Source organism: Geotrypetes seraphini, chromosome 15 (assembly GCF_902459505.1).
Source record: "Geotrypetes seraphini chromosome 15, aGeoSer1.1, whole genome shotgun sequence".
NCBI classification, from domain to species: domain Eukaryota; kingdom Metazoa; phylum Chordata; class Amphibia; order Gymnophiona; family Dermophiidae; genus Geotrypetes; species Geotrypetes seraphini.
The window spans coordinates 49,708,278-49,724,763 of NC_047098.1; the positions used below are offsets into that span (position 1 = coordinate 49,708,278).

The 16,486-nt window shown below is 44.4% G+C and overlaps 1 protein-coding gene across 4 annotated transcripts in view; it reads left to right on the plus strand.

Moving 5' to 3' along the window:
• The window catches only part of AATF (apoptosis antagonizing transcription factor), a 216,266-nt gene that overhangs the window by 110,849 nt on the left and 88,931 nt on the right, over positions 1–16,486 (plus strand). For all 4 annotated transcript variants that reach the window (XM_033921907.1, XM_033921909.1, XM_033921908.1 and 1 more), the window contains exon 11: positions 5,176–5,247. In XM_033921907.1, the coding sequence (XP_033777798.1) occupies positions 5,176–5,247 (72 nt within the window). The remainder of the gene's footprint in view (positions 1–5,175; positions 5,248–16,486) is intronic.

A 16,486-nucleotide genomic window follows, 5' to 3' on the forward strand; every position in this document is an offset into this window, starting at 1 on the left:
TAAATGGTTCATCCAATCCGCCCTGTAATTACATGCATTACAATTTAATAATTAAAATATTTTTTTCTTTCTTTCTGGGTCATAGACCTTAAAAGTCCACCCGGTACTGTCCTTGGGTTCCAACTACTGGAGTTGCCATTGACACTCACTCCAGCCTATCCATACTACTACCACTATTTATCATTTCTTTAGCCATCTCATTTGCAGGATTCAGACCGTGAAAGTCTGCCTATTCGTATTCTAATTAGAGATCGTCTGTGTTCATCCCACACTGTTTTGAATTCTATCACCATTTTCCTTTCCACCACCTCCCTCAGGAGGGCATTCCAGTCATCTACCATGTGCTTGTCCCAAGCTTTCTTTAATTCAGATACAGTCTTTGTCTCCACCATCGCTACCATGAGACTAATCCATGCATCTACCACCCTTTCTGTGAAAAAGTACAGTGGTACCTTGGATTACGAGCATAATCCATTCCAGGAGCATGCTCGTAATCCAAAATGCTAATTTATCAAAGCCAAGTTCCCCATAGACAATAGTGGCAACAGCAACGATTGATTCCAGAACCCGGGGTCTGTACCTGTCGGGGCTGGGTGCTGCAGCTCCGTCTCCTCCATCTGCCTCCTCCGTCCGTCATCGGAAGAAGAACCCCACAGTGCCGCTTCGGGGAGGGGGAGGGGATGCGTGTAATGTCCGCCAGCCGCCGGAGAACCCCGCAGTGCCTTCAGAGGGATGCCTCCTCCATCTGCCGGCCAGCCCTCCATGTCGGATGCCCCTCGCATGCTGGAGAGCTCCCACCCGAGCCCACGCAGCCGATCGCCACCCCACCCACAACGCCGATGATTGACGCTGTGCATGTCACACGCAACATGCAGGCTGGACAGCACCCGGCTGCGCAGGCCCAGACAGAGGTCCTCCAACCTGCAGAAGGCACCTGACATGGAAGGCTAGACAGAAGAGGAAACCCCCGAAGCGGCGCTTCCTGGTCTGTAAGTGCTCGTTTATCGGGGCAGTGCTCGGTTTGCGAGTCAAAAGTTTGCTGAGTGTTTTGCTTGTCTTGCAAAACACTCACAAACCGAGTTACTCGCAAACCGAGGTTCCACTGTATTTCCTTAGGCTCAGGAGTAATCTTAGGAAATAATCTATCAACTTTTAACTACATCCTGTGCGCTCTCATTCCAGAGCTCTCTATACAGCCAAGCATTCTTTTGGCTATAGCCACTGCCTTTCGTTACCTTCAGATCTTCAGACAATCGCCACAGGGTCTCTCTCCCCGTCCATACATATCAGCCCCCTAGCACATACATCTCCCTCAGATTTCTACTCCCCAGATACATCATTCTGTTACATCCCTTCCAGATTCAGTACACTGTTATGTCCCTTCTGGATTCCTTTCTTTCAGTCTGGGAGTTGCAGAAATCCAACCACTTTTCTGAGCATGTGCTCCTCCTACTTTATAGAGAGAGCCCTCTACAGTTTCAATTTCTGCAAGCAATCCATGCAGGAATCTTCTGCTCTGCATCTTTTTCTTTTTTCACTTAAAAGTTAATCTTTTTTGGTGACTTGAGTGCCGTGAGACCCTTTTGTGGTGGTCCTGTCAGAGGAAGAGGTGCAGCCCCTTGGAGCTGGATTGCTGGTTCTCGGAGAAACTTCAGTTGACCTGTAGAGTCAGCCTGATGTGTGCCATCCTTCTTGGACTTGGGGTCCATTCCTCTGGGAGTTCCCTTGCCCTCTGACCTTGTCAAGGGTTTAAGCACAGGCTGTGTATGCATCCTGAGTAAAAGTACCTCTGGGTTTTGTCCCTTCCATAAATTTCATATTCCCAGGGCTACTGTCCTCGTTACAATATTTCTAATTCCAGATGTCCTCAAGCATCCAGATCCTGGGTAGCTACTGCTAAAAAGCCCCAATGACACCAGCAGTCAGACAGGGCTTCCTCATATCGGGGGCTGGCTCTCTCCATTTTTCCACAAGTGGACTGGCATATCCTCAGATCAGTGGGGCTGGACATCATTCAGGAGGGGCACAAGATATACTTCTTTTGCCTGCCTCTGGATTTGTTTCTGGATTTGCCGGCAGGTCAGCCAATGGAAGAGTCAAAGGTTTGCGCTACCCTGAAGTGTCTCTTGGACATCTGAGCAATAGCACCCATTCCAGAACACGAATCGGGCTTAGACGCTTATTCTTTTTTGTGCCAAAGAAAGGCTCAGAGGACTAGAGACCCATTCTGGATCTCAAGTTTGTCAGTTGCTTCCTTCGGATTTCTAATTTCCAAATGGAAACCATGTGCACAGTCTTTGCTGCTGTCTTTCCTGGGGAGTTTCTAGTGTCCTTAGATCTCATGGAGGCTTACCTCCATATTCCAGTCTTTCCAGAGCATTATCTGCAGGTGCTTGGGTCCATGGCAGCCTCCTTGGAGGTGGTCCCCTGGACCAGAGCACACATGTACCCTCTACAGAACTCCCTCCTCTCTTGGTGGTCTCTGCAGCGTCATCCCTTTCAGATGCCGCTTCCCAGGACAGATCCAGTTCACAGAAGTCTGCGCTGGTGGCTTCAGGGGAAGGCTGTCCTCTTTTTGGATCTCAGAGTGGATCACAATTATGACAGATGCCAGCCTTTTGGGTTGGGTTGCTCACTGTGGGGACCACTCCATTTAGGGGCAGTGGACTCCACATCAAAGGCTTTGGTCAATCAATCGTCTGGAGCCTCGGGTGATTCGGCTGGTGTTACTCGCTCTCCAGCCTGCTCTGGAAGGAAAAGCTATGCGAGTATTCTCAGACAACACCAGTGGGAGAGTGTGGTGGTTAAAGCTACAGCCTCAGCAACATACACAGTTATATCTTGTTAGCAATATACAGCATAAGGGTAATCATAGTAACATATACTCCAATAATGTTATTACATGTGCATCTGTAAGACATCGCAGTGTTGTCTTTTTTTATTGTAAGTTTTGATGATTGAAAATAAAAAGGGAAGCTATCTTCCAATTTCATGGCTTTTAAAAATCAGTCTATTCAGTCAGTCTGGGGGCAAGCAATGAATCCAGACATGTGAATTTGAATTGACTAGCTGTGTGTTTTGAATGCACCCCCAGTGAAGGTCTGCTATGGTCCAAATACATTGAGGGTTTTTGGCAGTTGATGGTACTCGGGACATTTGCGGAGTTGACATCCCCAGTCTGACTTTTTTGGTAGCTGTTAACATGTATAACTTGCTTTGTGAATGCCGGATGCAGTAATCCCAGCAACTCTGGCATTCTTCTCATCTTTATTAAAAACTGGCTGGCAGATAGTAAACAGAGAGTGGGGATAAATGGACAATGCTCGGACTGGAAAAGTGTCACGAGTGCAGTGCCACAGGGTTTGGTGCTTGGACCCGTGCTCTTCAACATATTTATAAATGACCTGGAAATTGGCACGACAAGTAAGGTGATTAAATTTGCAGGCGATACAAAGTTATTCAGAATAGTGAAGACACAGGAGGATTGTGAAGACCTGCAACATGACATAAACACGCTCGAGAAATGGGCCTAGACATAGCAAATGAGGTTTAACGTGGATAAGTGTAAGGTGATGCATGTCGGTAACAAAAATCTTATACACGAATACAGGATGTCCAGTGCAGTACTTGGAGAGACCCCCCCAGGAAAGAGACTTGGGAGTACTGGTTCTACAAGTCAATGAAGCCGTCCATGCGGCGGTGGTGAAAAGGGTGAACAGAATGCTAGGAATGATTAAGAAGGGGAAACACGAACAGATCGGAGAAGGTTATCATGCCGCTGTACCGGGTCATGGTATGCCCTCACCTGGAATACTGCGTCCAGCACTGGTCGCCATACATGAAGAAGGACACAGTACTACTCGAAAGGGTCCAGAGAAGAGCGACTAAAATGGTTAAGGGGCTGGAGGATTTGCCGTACAGTGAGCGATTAGAGAAATTGGGCCTCTTCTCCATTGAAAAGAGGAGACTGAAAGGGGACATGTTCGAAACATTCAAGATAATGAAGGGAATAGACTTAGTAGATAAAAACAGGTTGTTCACCCTCTCCAAGGTAGGGAGAACAAGAGGGCACTCTCTAAAGTTAAAAGGGGATAGATTCCGTACAAACGTAAGGAAGTTCTTCTTCACCCAGAGAGTGGTAGAAAACTGGAACGCTCTTCCATAGGCTATTATAGGGGAAAACACCCTCCAGGGATTCAAGACAAAGTTAGACAAGTTCCTGCTGAACCAGAACGTACGCAGGTAAGGCTAGTCTCAGTTAGGGCACTGGTCTTTGACCTAAGGGCCGCCGCGTGAGTGGACTGCTGGGCACGATGGACCACTGGTCTGACCCAGCAGCGGCAATTCTTATGTTCTAATGTTAGGGTTTGCCAGAACAGTCTAGCTGTTTTTTTTTATTAGATTCTGTAAACTGCAGTGGGGGTCCCATTTCTGTGGATAAAGGCAGTATGGAGATGAACAAATAAAAACAATCAGTTAACAGGGAAAAGACATATGAAAAGTGAACACTGGTTAAGAACATAAACAGTGCCTCTGCCGGGTCAGACCACAGGTCCATCCTGCCCAGCAGTCCGCTCCCGCGGTGGCCAAAAACAGGTCAAGGCCTGTCTAAATCATCAGAAGGGGCTCCCCTGCCACCTTGGTTTCCCATTTAAGTTCTGCCCTCCTATCGAAGTCCTAGCCCTCCGGTCTTGCACATGCACGACCAGGTTGGTTTACTCAGTACCCCACGATCCCTCTATCCCTCAGGAATCCATCCAATCCCTGCTTGAATCCCTGTACCGTACTCTGCCTGATCACTTCCTCCGGTATAAGAACATAAGCAGTGCCTCTACATTAGGGAAAATATGCTTTGCCTTTCAGAGTTGTTATATCCAGCCCAATCCTAGCCTGTTGGTCTTTCATGACATCCACAATGAACATGTACTGTATCTGAAATATTCACATCTATTGCTTTCATCTTGTGCAGATCTTGTCTTGCTTATTCGGCATGGATATTCTGAAAATTGGGACTTTCTAGAGATAGTCTGCTGCATTAGACCTCCTAAGCTCCATTTGACGCTTGGGGGTTTTAAAATTATTTTTGGTATATAATCGCATGCATAAGCAGCATCAGACTGCACTATGCAGTAGTAAGAATAGTTCTGTGTTTTATGTTTTGTTTTCTGTGTTTAGGTACCATGTTCATAGTAAACTGGTGAGCTTCATGGCACCAATTGACTGCAGCACAATGAACGATGATGCCAGGTGAGCAATAGATCTATTGTGTTTATCCATCGGCCTTCTGACAGTGTGATATTGACCCGTTCTTCAGCCTGCCATGCTTTCCATTTCTCCTTATCAGTTTAACCATTTATCACTGGCTTTGGAGCTGGGGTCTCAACTACATCTGCCCCTGCAATGAACTTTCATGTCTGTAATTACTGGAGCACCATGGCAGGGATTTCTGTAAATCTGACATTGGATTTGGGAGATGGGAAGTGTGAGGGGTTGAACTTCATATGAATTGTGTTTATGAGACACAATTAAACTCAGGAATTTGTTGCTAGAGAACATAGTAAAAGCATCGTGTTGAGTTAAAAAAGGTTTGAACAAATTTCTGGAAGAAAAGTCCGTAAACCATTATTAAAGTAGATTTAAGAGAAACCACTGCTTATCCCCTGAGAGTGAGTAGCAAGGAATCTTGCTGCTTTTTAGATTTCTGCTAGGTACTTGTGACCTGGGCTGGCAATTATTGGAAGCAGGATACAGGGGTTGATGGGCCTTTTGATCTGACCCAGCATGGCTATTCATATGTCACAGTGGGATAAGGAGGATCACCACAGTGATGATCTGTTTCATACCAACATACGGGTTGTAAATTTCTTTCTTCTTTTTGTAGTTATTTCAAAATATTTTACAATAAATATAATCTTGTTAGAAAAGAGCCAAATAAAAGAAAGACCAAAAGAAAGTACAGAAAATTAAAAGAAAAGGAAATTAGTGCTGAACCATTCAATTGCAAAACAGGATTCAATCCACAAATATAAGAAATACATAATAAAGGAAAATTCTGCAATACCGTGCTGTCTTGCTCTTAGTTCGTTAAATAAATGACAGCAAATTCAAAGGGAAAGTACGACAAATCAGAGGGAACATTAGTACTTACCTTATTATTCAAAAATGTCAATTGCTGAGGCTCATAAAAAATACATCTAACACTTGAATACCTAACAGGTTTACAAAGAAAGCAGAGCTAGGACATAGTATCTAGCTGCAAATTCCTTGGCCTCATCACTAAAATCTGATTTTCTTTTCTGAGCTGCCTTTGCAGCATCAGGACAAAACACATTTTATTTGAAAAAAAAAAAAAAACAACCACCAAATTTCATCTTGCTGACAAAAGCAACTTCAGAATCCAGTCCTCATGATCCAATACAAAATCTACAACTAAAGTTGCAAAATCTACATCTGCTTCTGTCATATTCAAAGCTTTATATGGGTTTAAGGGCTTGTAGGATACTGAGAAGCTTCAATACTTTCCTCCCCCAGCTTCCTCTACCTTATAGGGAGGGAGGTAATAAGCCATAGATACAGGAGGAGAAGCTTAAATTTTTTTTTTTTTTTTGAATATCAAAAGAAATAGCTTTTGAGTAAATCCAAAGGAGGATTGAATGACAACCTAAGAGTGTTATTAAAATGCAATATGTTTTTCTTATGCATTCTTTCTTTTTACTAAGGGCCCCTTCTATAAAGCCACAGTAGCGAGTCCCCTGTAGTAAATGTGATGCAGCCCATTCAATTCCTACAGGTCTTCTCGCATTTGCCATGGTGGGACTTGCTACCATAGCTTTGTAAAAGGGGTTCTAAAATTCTTATATACTACTTAACAAACAAGAATATCTGTTCAACGCAGTTTACATAAAAACACATTCATAAAGGGCCTGATTCTTGAAAACGCGCATCCCAATGGTAGACGTCCTATTGCCTTCGGGCAGCCAATCAGGATGCACGTTTAAAAAACAAAAAACCCTCCCTGAGGCAGGACGCCCACATTGCAGGCCTCCGGAACACATCTACGGAGACGCATAGCGACACTTAAGCACACCCAAGGCTTCACCTGGAATTGGCCTTGGGCGAGCTTAAGCGTCGGAACACATCTCCGTAGACAGGAGACAGACGCCTGAAATGTAGGCCTGCAAAATGCTGGCGTACATTTCAGGCATCTGTCCGGGAGTGCTGGCATTATTCTGCATAGGCCGCTGGTGTATGATTGACATGCGATTGGCGGCTGCTTCTTAGGCAGCTACCAATACTGGTGGCATATACAGAATCGGGCCCAAAACATAAATACAAACGCACATAACAAAAGTCACTCAAAACCTAGAATCCTTTCCAAAAGATTGACAGTCCACAAAACTTCGTTTTGAAGTACATTATGAAAAGCAGTGTTTTCAGTAGCTTCTTAAATTAACATTACACTTCTCCCTCTGTATTCGCGGGTTCAGCACTCGTGATTTTTACCTTGCTGGCTCCACCCCCTAAAAATGTCATTTTGGACTGCCGAGAAAGTTTGGCGCTTTTTTCAGCACTTGCTTCAGTGTGGTCTGGCAAACGGCAGCGCACAGAGAGAAAATTTCAGCGCTTCAGCATGGTCTGGCTAACAGTACTTGAATTGTATTGCAAAAGTACAATTCAAGAACTACAATACATAACCTGGGTTTTTTAAAAACAATTGCGAATGTCAAAAATACATTTTATTTGCGATTTCATTGTATTTGCGAGGGGTTTAACCATAATACCAAGAATATGATAGAAAAAAGTTATTCGCAGGACAGCTTTTGCCCTTAACCCCCTCGAGTATGGAGGGGGAAGTATAATCTCCAGCTTAATTTCCTGAGAATATCCTTGATCTGAGCTTTTCACCCTTAAGTTTTAGTAGGAATTTATAACATGTCAGAGAATCTTAAAGTCAAATCTTTTCAATCTAGCATTCAGATAAGGAAGATGATCATTTTCAATGCATTAAATGTTAAATTTAATTCTTACATACCACACAGTCTCAAATGATCTTTCCTCATTATTTTTCATTCTCTAGAGTTTTCTCCACCTTAAGTTCAACAATTTCCAATTTTTCTTTCAATCCCCAAGCTCAGCTTCCAAAATATTGGTTCTCTGAGCAGATAGGGGCTTCTCCAAATCAACAATAGCTTTCCAGATCCCCTCCAAACTGTTGTCAACATGTGTTTAAAAAAATGTAATTGCTCTTTGTTTTTACTGAACTAGCAATTTTGAAAAACTTTCAAGCTGAACTGGAATCATGACATCCTCTACTGAATATGAGTCACACTGTCCCTCTAGCCCAGAGGTAGGCAATTCCGGTCCTTGAGAGCCAGAGCCAGGTCAGGTTTTCAGGATATCCACAATAAATATGCATGAAATAGATTTGCATCTCAAGGAGGCAGTGCATGCAAATCCATCTCATACATATTCATTGTGGATATCCTGAAAACCTGACCTGGCTCCAGCTCTCGAGGACCGGAATCGCAAACTGTTTGTCTCCTGAAATTTCAGACTGGGGAGAAAAGGCGCTGACACTGACTGTCTACAGGACATGCCTCTCACGGCGGGAGGCACATCTTAGTGTCTCTTTTTGTCTCCGCGTGTCTTCCCTGCAGGCACCCTCCACTAGCGGCTCAGGGCCCATCTGAAGGGCCTTTGCGCATTTGTGCGATTGATGTGACAATATCATGCATGCACATGAAATCGCAACAACATCACGCACTTCCAAGATGCCTCGCGCCGCAGCCACTAGCTTAGTGTGCTGTGGCTTGACACAGTTTGCGGGAAACTGCTCTAGCACCATGTTTTTGGCTTCCCTGATGCAAAATGTCTCTCCTCCAGCTGACATTTCTTGCTTCTGCTAGGGTAGCTGTGCTGACATTTGCCCACACCAAACTCATGGATATTATGGAACTCACCTGCAACTCGGATTGCATCAGTAGAATCTGACACCAATCTTAAGGTTACATCTTGGAGATACTATGTGCAACTTTTCCTTTGCAGGAATCTCTCTGGACATCTGCTCTAGAGATTTTAAGAAATGGTTATTGGCTCAGCACCTGAAGCTTAATGCAGATAAAATCAAACTTTTATGGTTCGGTTTAAACTAGGAGATTATTCCAGAATCAGTGTTGATAATGGAGTTTTCTTGAATCTTAGAAAGGACTTCAAATGTTTTGGGGATGATATTAGTTTCATCTTTGAGTATGGAGTCTCAAATTAATTCTTTAATATAAAATATCTTTTTAAAATTGATTGTGCCAAAGTAAAGGGATCTATTTCTAAAATGGAGAATACCAAAAAGAATCAAAAGACACAGCATGTAAAATCAAAATACAGTATCTGTTAATGCGAAGATTTAATAAACGTAGATTTGAATACAGGTTGACCTTGGAGTACCTCCACCCATCCTTGGGAAGGAAGAATAAGAAATGGGTCTGTTCTTTAGTATCTACCAGGTACTTCTAGGAACACAGAGCTTTATATTCTTACGCTAGTGATGTTCAGCTTTGTGTGGGAGTAAGTCTATAGATGCAGGCCTGTTTGTAGATGGTCCGCTGCTGTGCAGTGAAAGGTTATTCCATAATTTATTAATTAACTAGTCTTTAAGCCCGTTACATTAACGGGTGCTAGAATAGATGTGTCTGTCTGTCTGTGTTTCTTTCTCTCTCTCTCCTTGGCCACTGTCTGTGTCCTATCTTCCCCCCTCCCCCCAAAGCAGCCCCCTTTCCCTCTCCCTGACTGTCTCTCCGTGGCCCCCTTCTGTATTCACCCCAGAGCAAAGCTGTTTGCCCCAGCACACACCCCCCAAAGTAGCCCCCTTTCCCTCTCCCTAACTGTCTGTCCATGGCCCCTTCTGTCTTCCCCCCACAGCAAAGCTGTCTGCCCCCAGCACACTTCCCCCCCCCCGCCCAAAGCAGCCCCCTTTCCCTCTCCCTGTCTCTCCATGGCCCCTTCTGTCTATCCCAAGCACACTTCCTCCCCCAAAGCAGCCCCCTTTCCCTCTCCCTATCTCTCCATGGCCCCTTCTGTCTTCCCCCCACAGCAAAGATGTGTGTCCCCAGCACACTCCCCCCCCTCCAAAACAGCCCCCCTTCCCCCTCCCCTCCCCCCCGAGCACAGCTGTCTGTCCCAAGCACACCCCTCCCCCCCAAAGCAGCCTCCTTTCCCTTTCCCCCTGGTCCCCCCCTGTATTGGCCCCATTCTTACCCTACCTCCATCCCGGCGTCTTCTGGCCTGCTCCTCTTCAAAGCAGCCTGCGATCGTGGTGGCTGGCTTTAGCGAACCTCGCAGGCCGCTCTCCAACTCGGTAGCATGTTCCCTCTGACGCGATCCCGTGCGTCAGAAGGAACTGCTACTGAGTTTGGAGAGAGGCCTGCATGGTTCGCTAAAGCCGACCATGATCGCAGGCTGCTTTGAAAGAGGAGGAGAAACGGCGGTGGCGGTTGGTGAGTTGAAGCTCCAGTGTGTTCCCTGCCGCGGATGCGGACAGGGAGAGAGCTTGCCTGCGCTTCGGGTTGGTGAGTGAGGGCGGGAGGAGGGGGAGTGGCCAGAGTGATCCCTGCAGCCAGGTTCTAAAATGGAACACGGCCACGGATCACACATCACAGCGGCAGGGATCACGCTTTTTTTAAAGCGCATACGCCGCTAAGGTTTTATTATATAGGATTATTTATTTAGATTTCTATCCTATCCTCCCGTGAGCTCATAACGGGTTACAAAAGCACGTACACAGTAGATTACAGTAGACACAAAACAGTCAGTTTTGTTAAACATTCAAGGTACGTTACAGTTATATGGACATTCTTGTGCATTACATAGGACAGCCATGGCAGTGGTAGGCCAAGACAGGAAGTAGAGAGGTGTTCATTGTAGTCACAGGGGTGTTGCCTGTTGATTGTGTATTAGAGTTCATCAGCAGATGAGAGTATAGGGGAGCAGCTTGCTGGAGGTAGTTCAGATGAAAAGAAAGGTTTTTACTGCTCGTTGGAAGCTCAGCCTCAGACACTATTCAAGTTTCAAGTTTATTTAGGTTTGATTAATCGCTTTATCTTAATTCAAAGCGATGTACATAATAAAATTACAATATAAAAAATTAATACATTAAAGAATGTTGACTAAACTGATGACAAATTTAACAATACTAGACACACATAGGAAAGAGAAGGGCTAGAAGTTACAATATAATATACAGATGGGGAAAACATTTAGGGAAGGTACATGAGGGAGGGGTAAAACAGAGTCTTGGAATTATTTTATAATGAAATTATTGTGGATTTATGAAGGCATCATTAAATAAAAAAGTTTTCAGGTTACTTTTAAATTTTTCTAAGTTGATTTCTTGTCTCAAGTGGTAGGGTAAAGAATTCCAGGTTTGGGGTGCAGTAACAGAAAAAATAAATTGGCGTCTTGTATTTATGATTTTAAGAGATGGGATTGTTAATAATTGTTGTTCTGTAGATCTTAGTGTTCTATTCGTTGTGTAAGGGATTAATAATTTATAAATAGAATAACCCAGTATAGTGGGTGCCTAAAATCTAGGCACCTGCAGTTAAACCAGCCATAGATCTGCTTTAACTGCTGGTACCTAAATACAGTAAGAGCATGCATAAAATCCCCTTTGCATTGACATGTGATTCACTTACGTGTACTTTACAGAAAATAATTTTTCTGCGACTTAACACATGTAAGTATACACAACTGTGGGCATGCAGGTATTCTGCGCATTCACATGCACAAGTGGCACTGAAATTTGGGCACCCAATTACCTCCATAGATTTTATAGTTGCTGTATTCTAGTTAAAATGCATATGGTTACCCATCAGAGGCTATGGGATCAAGAGGTAGTAACTTTTAGCCCCACCGCTCCATGAGCGTCCTTCAGAGTTTTCCACTCTGCTTTGACTGCAATGCTCATTTTAGCTTGCAAACTGTCGGCATTGCAGAGAGAAGCCTGTGGTTTCTTGCCCTTAGCAATTAGCTCCTGTTCTGATTCAGTCTCTTGGCAGTGGCACACTGCCATACTGTTGTAGCCTATGTTCCACCTTAGGTTGCTTGCCCCACAGCTGCTGGAGGGGGATCTTGAGTGTGTGGTGTCTAGTCTGCAGTTGGCAGGTTTCCCTCATCACCCCCATGCTGGCCAGTCCCTGCAGAAACATTGACTCTGATGCTTGGTTTTATGGCTGCAGCTTTCTCTGGTGTTTGTATTGTGGTGCAAAGCTTTGCCACTTCTCCACAGGCAGAAATCTACCAGCTTGTAGCAGTGTCCTCTGGCTGCCCTGGAGGCTTCTGTGCCCTTTGTTACTGCCCATTACGGGGCTAGTTTAAATTATAAAGTGTAAGCTTGCAGAGCTAGTGCAAAAAGTAACACTTGGATCTTAGTGAGAGGAGTAAATAACTGGCAGAAACCTCCATGGAGCATTGCAAGGAATGGCGCAAAGCTTCTACTGTCTGAGTAAACAAAAACTACCCATCTGCTATTTATGGCTTATGCCTCTTGTGTCCTGTACTTGTGATTCCATCAGAGAGGATTCTGTTGGTGACTTAAACTGCACTGGCAAATCAAAGTAATTTATGATGTCACCAGAGTAACAGGACAGAAATATATCCTTTTGGTATGAGTGGTTGCATCCTCCTGTGACTCTGAGGATGCTCTCTGTCCCAGGAAATGCTCCTTCTATTCTCCAGTTATCAGATCTGCACCCCCCCTCCTCCCCCCACTTATAAATTCAGCTTAGGACGGCTGCTGATTAATTTAACTCTATCTTTGCTTTCAGTACAACATAGCAAAGTAAATGTATCCTCAAGCAGATCTTATCCCTTCACTGATTATTTGGGTTGATGGTGTTCTATGTGTGCTGCCTTACATTGCTTTATTAATGAGTTCGTAAAAATTTTAATAGAAAATTGTGTTTCTCTGTTTATTTCCCTGATCGTTTGTATCTCCATTTTTTCTTAATGAAAATAACGCAGCAGGCTTGTTGACTCATGTGTTAGCGTACCTTTTAAACAATCTTGTTTGTAGGTGAAATATCGCATATAGTAAACCATAGTCTTGATCTGCCTTTGTTTCTATGGGGCACTGGATGGAAGATGGAAGGTGAAAGGGGATAGATTTAGAAGTAAATGCTTGGAACGGCCTCGTGGTGGAGACAAAAAGGGTGTCTGAATTCAAGAAAGCTTGGGAAAAGTATGTTGGATCTCTAAGGGAGAGGAGGCATGGTTAGGCAGACTAGATGGGCCATATGGTCTTATCTGTCTTCAAGTTTCAAGTTTTATTGATTTTGATATACCAACCATCAAATTAATATCTAGCCGGTTAACAATCGAATTTTTCTATGTTTATAAAAGCATAGAGGAGATCCCAGGGTTGATCCTTGACTTGGAGAAACTACTTCATGACCTAGCCAGAGCTGGGAGCACTGTAGAGCAGTGGTCTCAAACTCAAACCCTTTGCAGGGCCACATTTTGGGTTTGTAGATACTTGGAGGGCCGTAGAAAAAAATAGTTAATGTCTTATTAAAGAAACTAGCTGATGACCCGGCGTTGCACGGGTATTTAATTATAGCAATAACACTGTAAATGGATTCAAATAAAGATACTTTATAGTGGTGAATGAAATTATTGTTTTACAGCTTAATAAAAAGTACAATATTCAAATTATAATGTGAAATATTTGACAAAATGAATACAATACAACTAACGCAAAACGTGATTATAAACAACATTTTTAGTTTCACCTCCAGGAGCAAGAACATATAAATTGTTGGGTGAACCCACCCTTGAGCAAGCAACATAGTGTTGTGGGCCGAGAGACCCCCAGAACATATCACACCAGGTAGTGAGGGATCTGCATACCAAGGTTCGTTCAAATCGGTCAAGCCGTTTTTGAATTACTGTGAGAATGGCAGCTTTTTATATTTTTTCCATTGACATGAATGGGTGAAATCTGATTTTCTGTTTGTAGCTCCGCCCACGTGTGCAGGTGGGCCGCGAGACCCCCAGAACATATCAGCCCAGGTAGTGAGGGACCTGCATACAAAGTTTCGTTCAAATCGGTCAAGCCGTTTTTGAATTACTGTGAGAATGGCAGCTTTTTATATTTTTTCCATTGACATGAATGGGTGAAATCTGATTTTCTGTTTGTAGCTCCGACCACGTGTGCAGGTGGGCCGCGAGACCCCCAGAACATATCACCCCAGGTAGTGAGGGATCTGCATACCAAGGTTCGTTCAAATCGGTCAAGCCGTTTTTGAATTACTGTGAGAATGGCAGCTTTTTACATTTTTACCATTGACATGAATGGGTGAAATCTGATGTTCTGTTTGTAGCTCCGCCCACGTGTGCAGGTGGGCCGCGAGACCCCCAGAACATATCACCCCAGGTAGTGAGGGATCTGCATACCAAGTTTCGTTCAAATCGGTCAAGCCGTTTTTGAATTACTGTGAGTATGGCAGCTTTTTACTTTTTTTCCATTGACATGAATGGGTGAAATCTGATGTTCTGTTTGTAGCTCCGCCCACGTGTGCAGGTGGGCCGCGAGACCCCCAGAACATATCACCCCAGGTAGTTAGAATTACTGTGAGAATGGCAGCTTTTTACATTTTTTCCATTGACATGAATGGGTGAAATCTGATTTTCTGTTTGTAGCTCCGCCCATGTGTGCAGGTGGCCCGCGAGACCCCCAGAACATATCACACCAGGTAGTGAGGGATCTGCATACCAAGGTTCGTTCAAATCGGTCAAGCCGTTTTTGAATTACTGTGAGAATGGCAGCTTTTTATATTTTTTCCATTGACATGAATGGGTGAAATCTGATGTTCTGTTTGTAGCTCCGCCCACGTGTGCAGGTGGGCCGCGAGACCCCCAGAACATATCATCCCAGGTAGTGAGGGATCTGCATACCAAGTTTCGTTCAAATCGGTCAAGCCGTTTTTGCGTGATCGCGGCACATACACACACATACATACCTCTGATTTTATATATATAGATTACAATTTTGCATGAGGTAAAACTCCTTATAGTTTATAAATCTTCCCCCCGAAGGCATGCATGTTCCCCCCCCTTCTTTGCTACGTCCTCCAGCTTCCTCCCTAGCCTCCCAGTCTTAGTTTCAGCTAATTACTGCAGCCTGCAGAGAGGATTGCTGGTGCTGTAGCGTTCCTTGCAGGCTGTCATCAGCCTCTGCAGCACGTTCCATCTGCAGCTGCGGTTCTGCCCCTCCTCTGACATCAGGGGCAGGATCGCGGCAGAGGGAACATGCTGCTGAGGATGACGGCTGCTACAGCACCGGCAATCCTCTGCAGGCTGCGGTAATTATCTGAAGGTAAGAGCGGGAGGCCAGGGGGGAAGTTGGAGGACGCTGCAAAGAGCAGGCAGCACTAGTACAGACCGCGGGCTGCAAAATAGTACCTGGCGAGCCGCATGTGGTCCCCGGGCCGTGAGTTTGAGACCACTGTTGTAGAGGCTGCATTAGTTATAAAACACTCAAGATTTAGTTGGAATGAAAGGCAGTGTGTTGATACAGTATCATAAATGGTGTGGATGGGCAGACATTAGATCTTATGGTCTTTGCCTTTATTTTTCTGTTTCCATAGGGAAATGGTGCAGCAAGTGATCTTTGTAGTTCTAATAGTTTAAATGTTTAAAATGTATACGTCATCTACAGCTATGACCTAACATTGAAAAATTGTTGATTATCTACAAACAAAAGTTTAATTGATTAAAAACAAGCCAACCAAGAAGTACTCTGCAAGGACCATTAAGATAAATGCAATAATGTAACCCAGGGGTGCCCACACTTTTTGGGCTTGAGAGCTACTTTTAAAATGACCAAGTCAAAATGATCTACCAACAATAAAAATGCTAAACATATATATATTTATTTATTTATATATATATATATATATACACACCGGGTGTACTTTGTATTTATGTTCAAATATTTTTTTATTATACAGCCCCCCTCCCCCAAAGGCCTGACCCCCCCCCCTGAAGGTCTGCACATTCCCCCTCAAAGGTTGACTCCCCCCCTGAAGGCCTGCACTACCCCTTGAAGGACTGCACTCCCCCCCCCCCCCCCCCCCCCCCCGAAGGCCTACCCTCCCCACATCCATGTACCTAATTCCAGCAGAGAGCAGTCTGCAGAGAGGATCGCTGGTACTTTAGCGATCCTTGCAGGTTGCCATAGGCCTCAGGAGCTGTCTTCCCTCTGCCCCAAGCCTGTCTCTGACTTAGAGGAGGGGCAGGACCACGGCAGAGGGAAGACAGCTCCTGAGGCCTATGGCAACCTGTAAGAATTGCTAAAGTACCACCTGCCACCGGCCGTCTCCCATTCGTCCCCTTTGGAGATCCCCACAGGAATAAGGAAGTTAAATTAATAGAATACTTAGGCACAGAAAAACAAAGAAATACCTCCAAGAACTGCCTGTCACATTGCTCATTA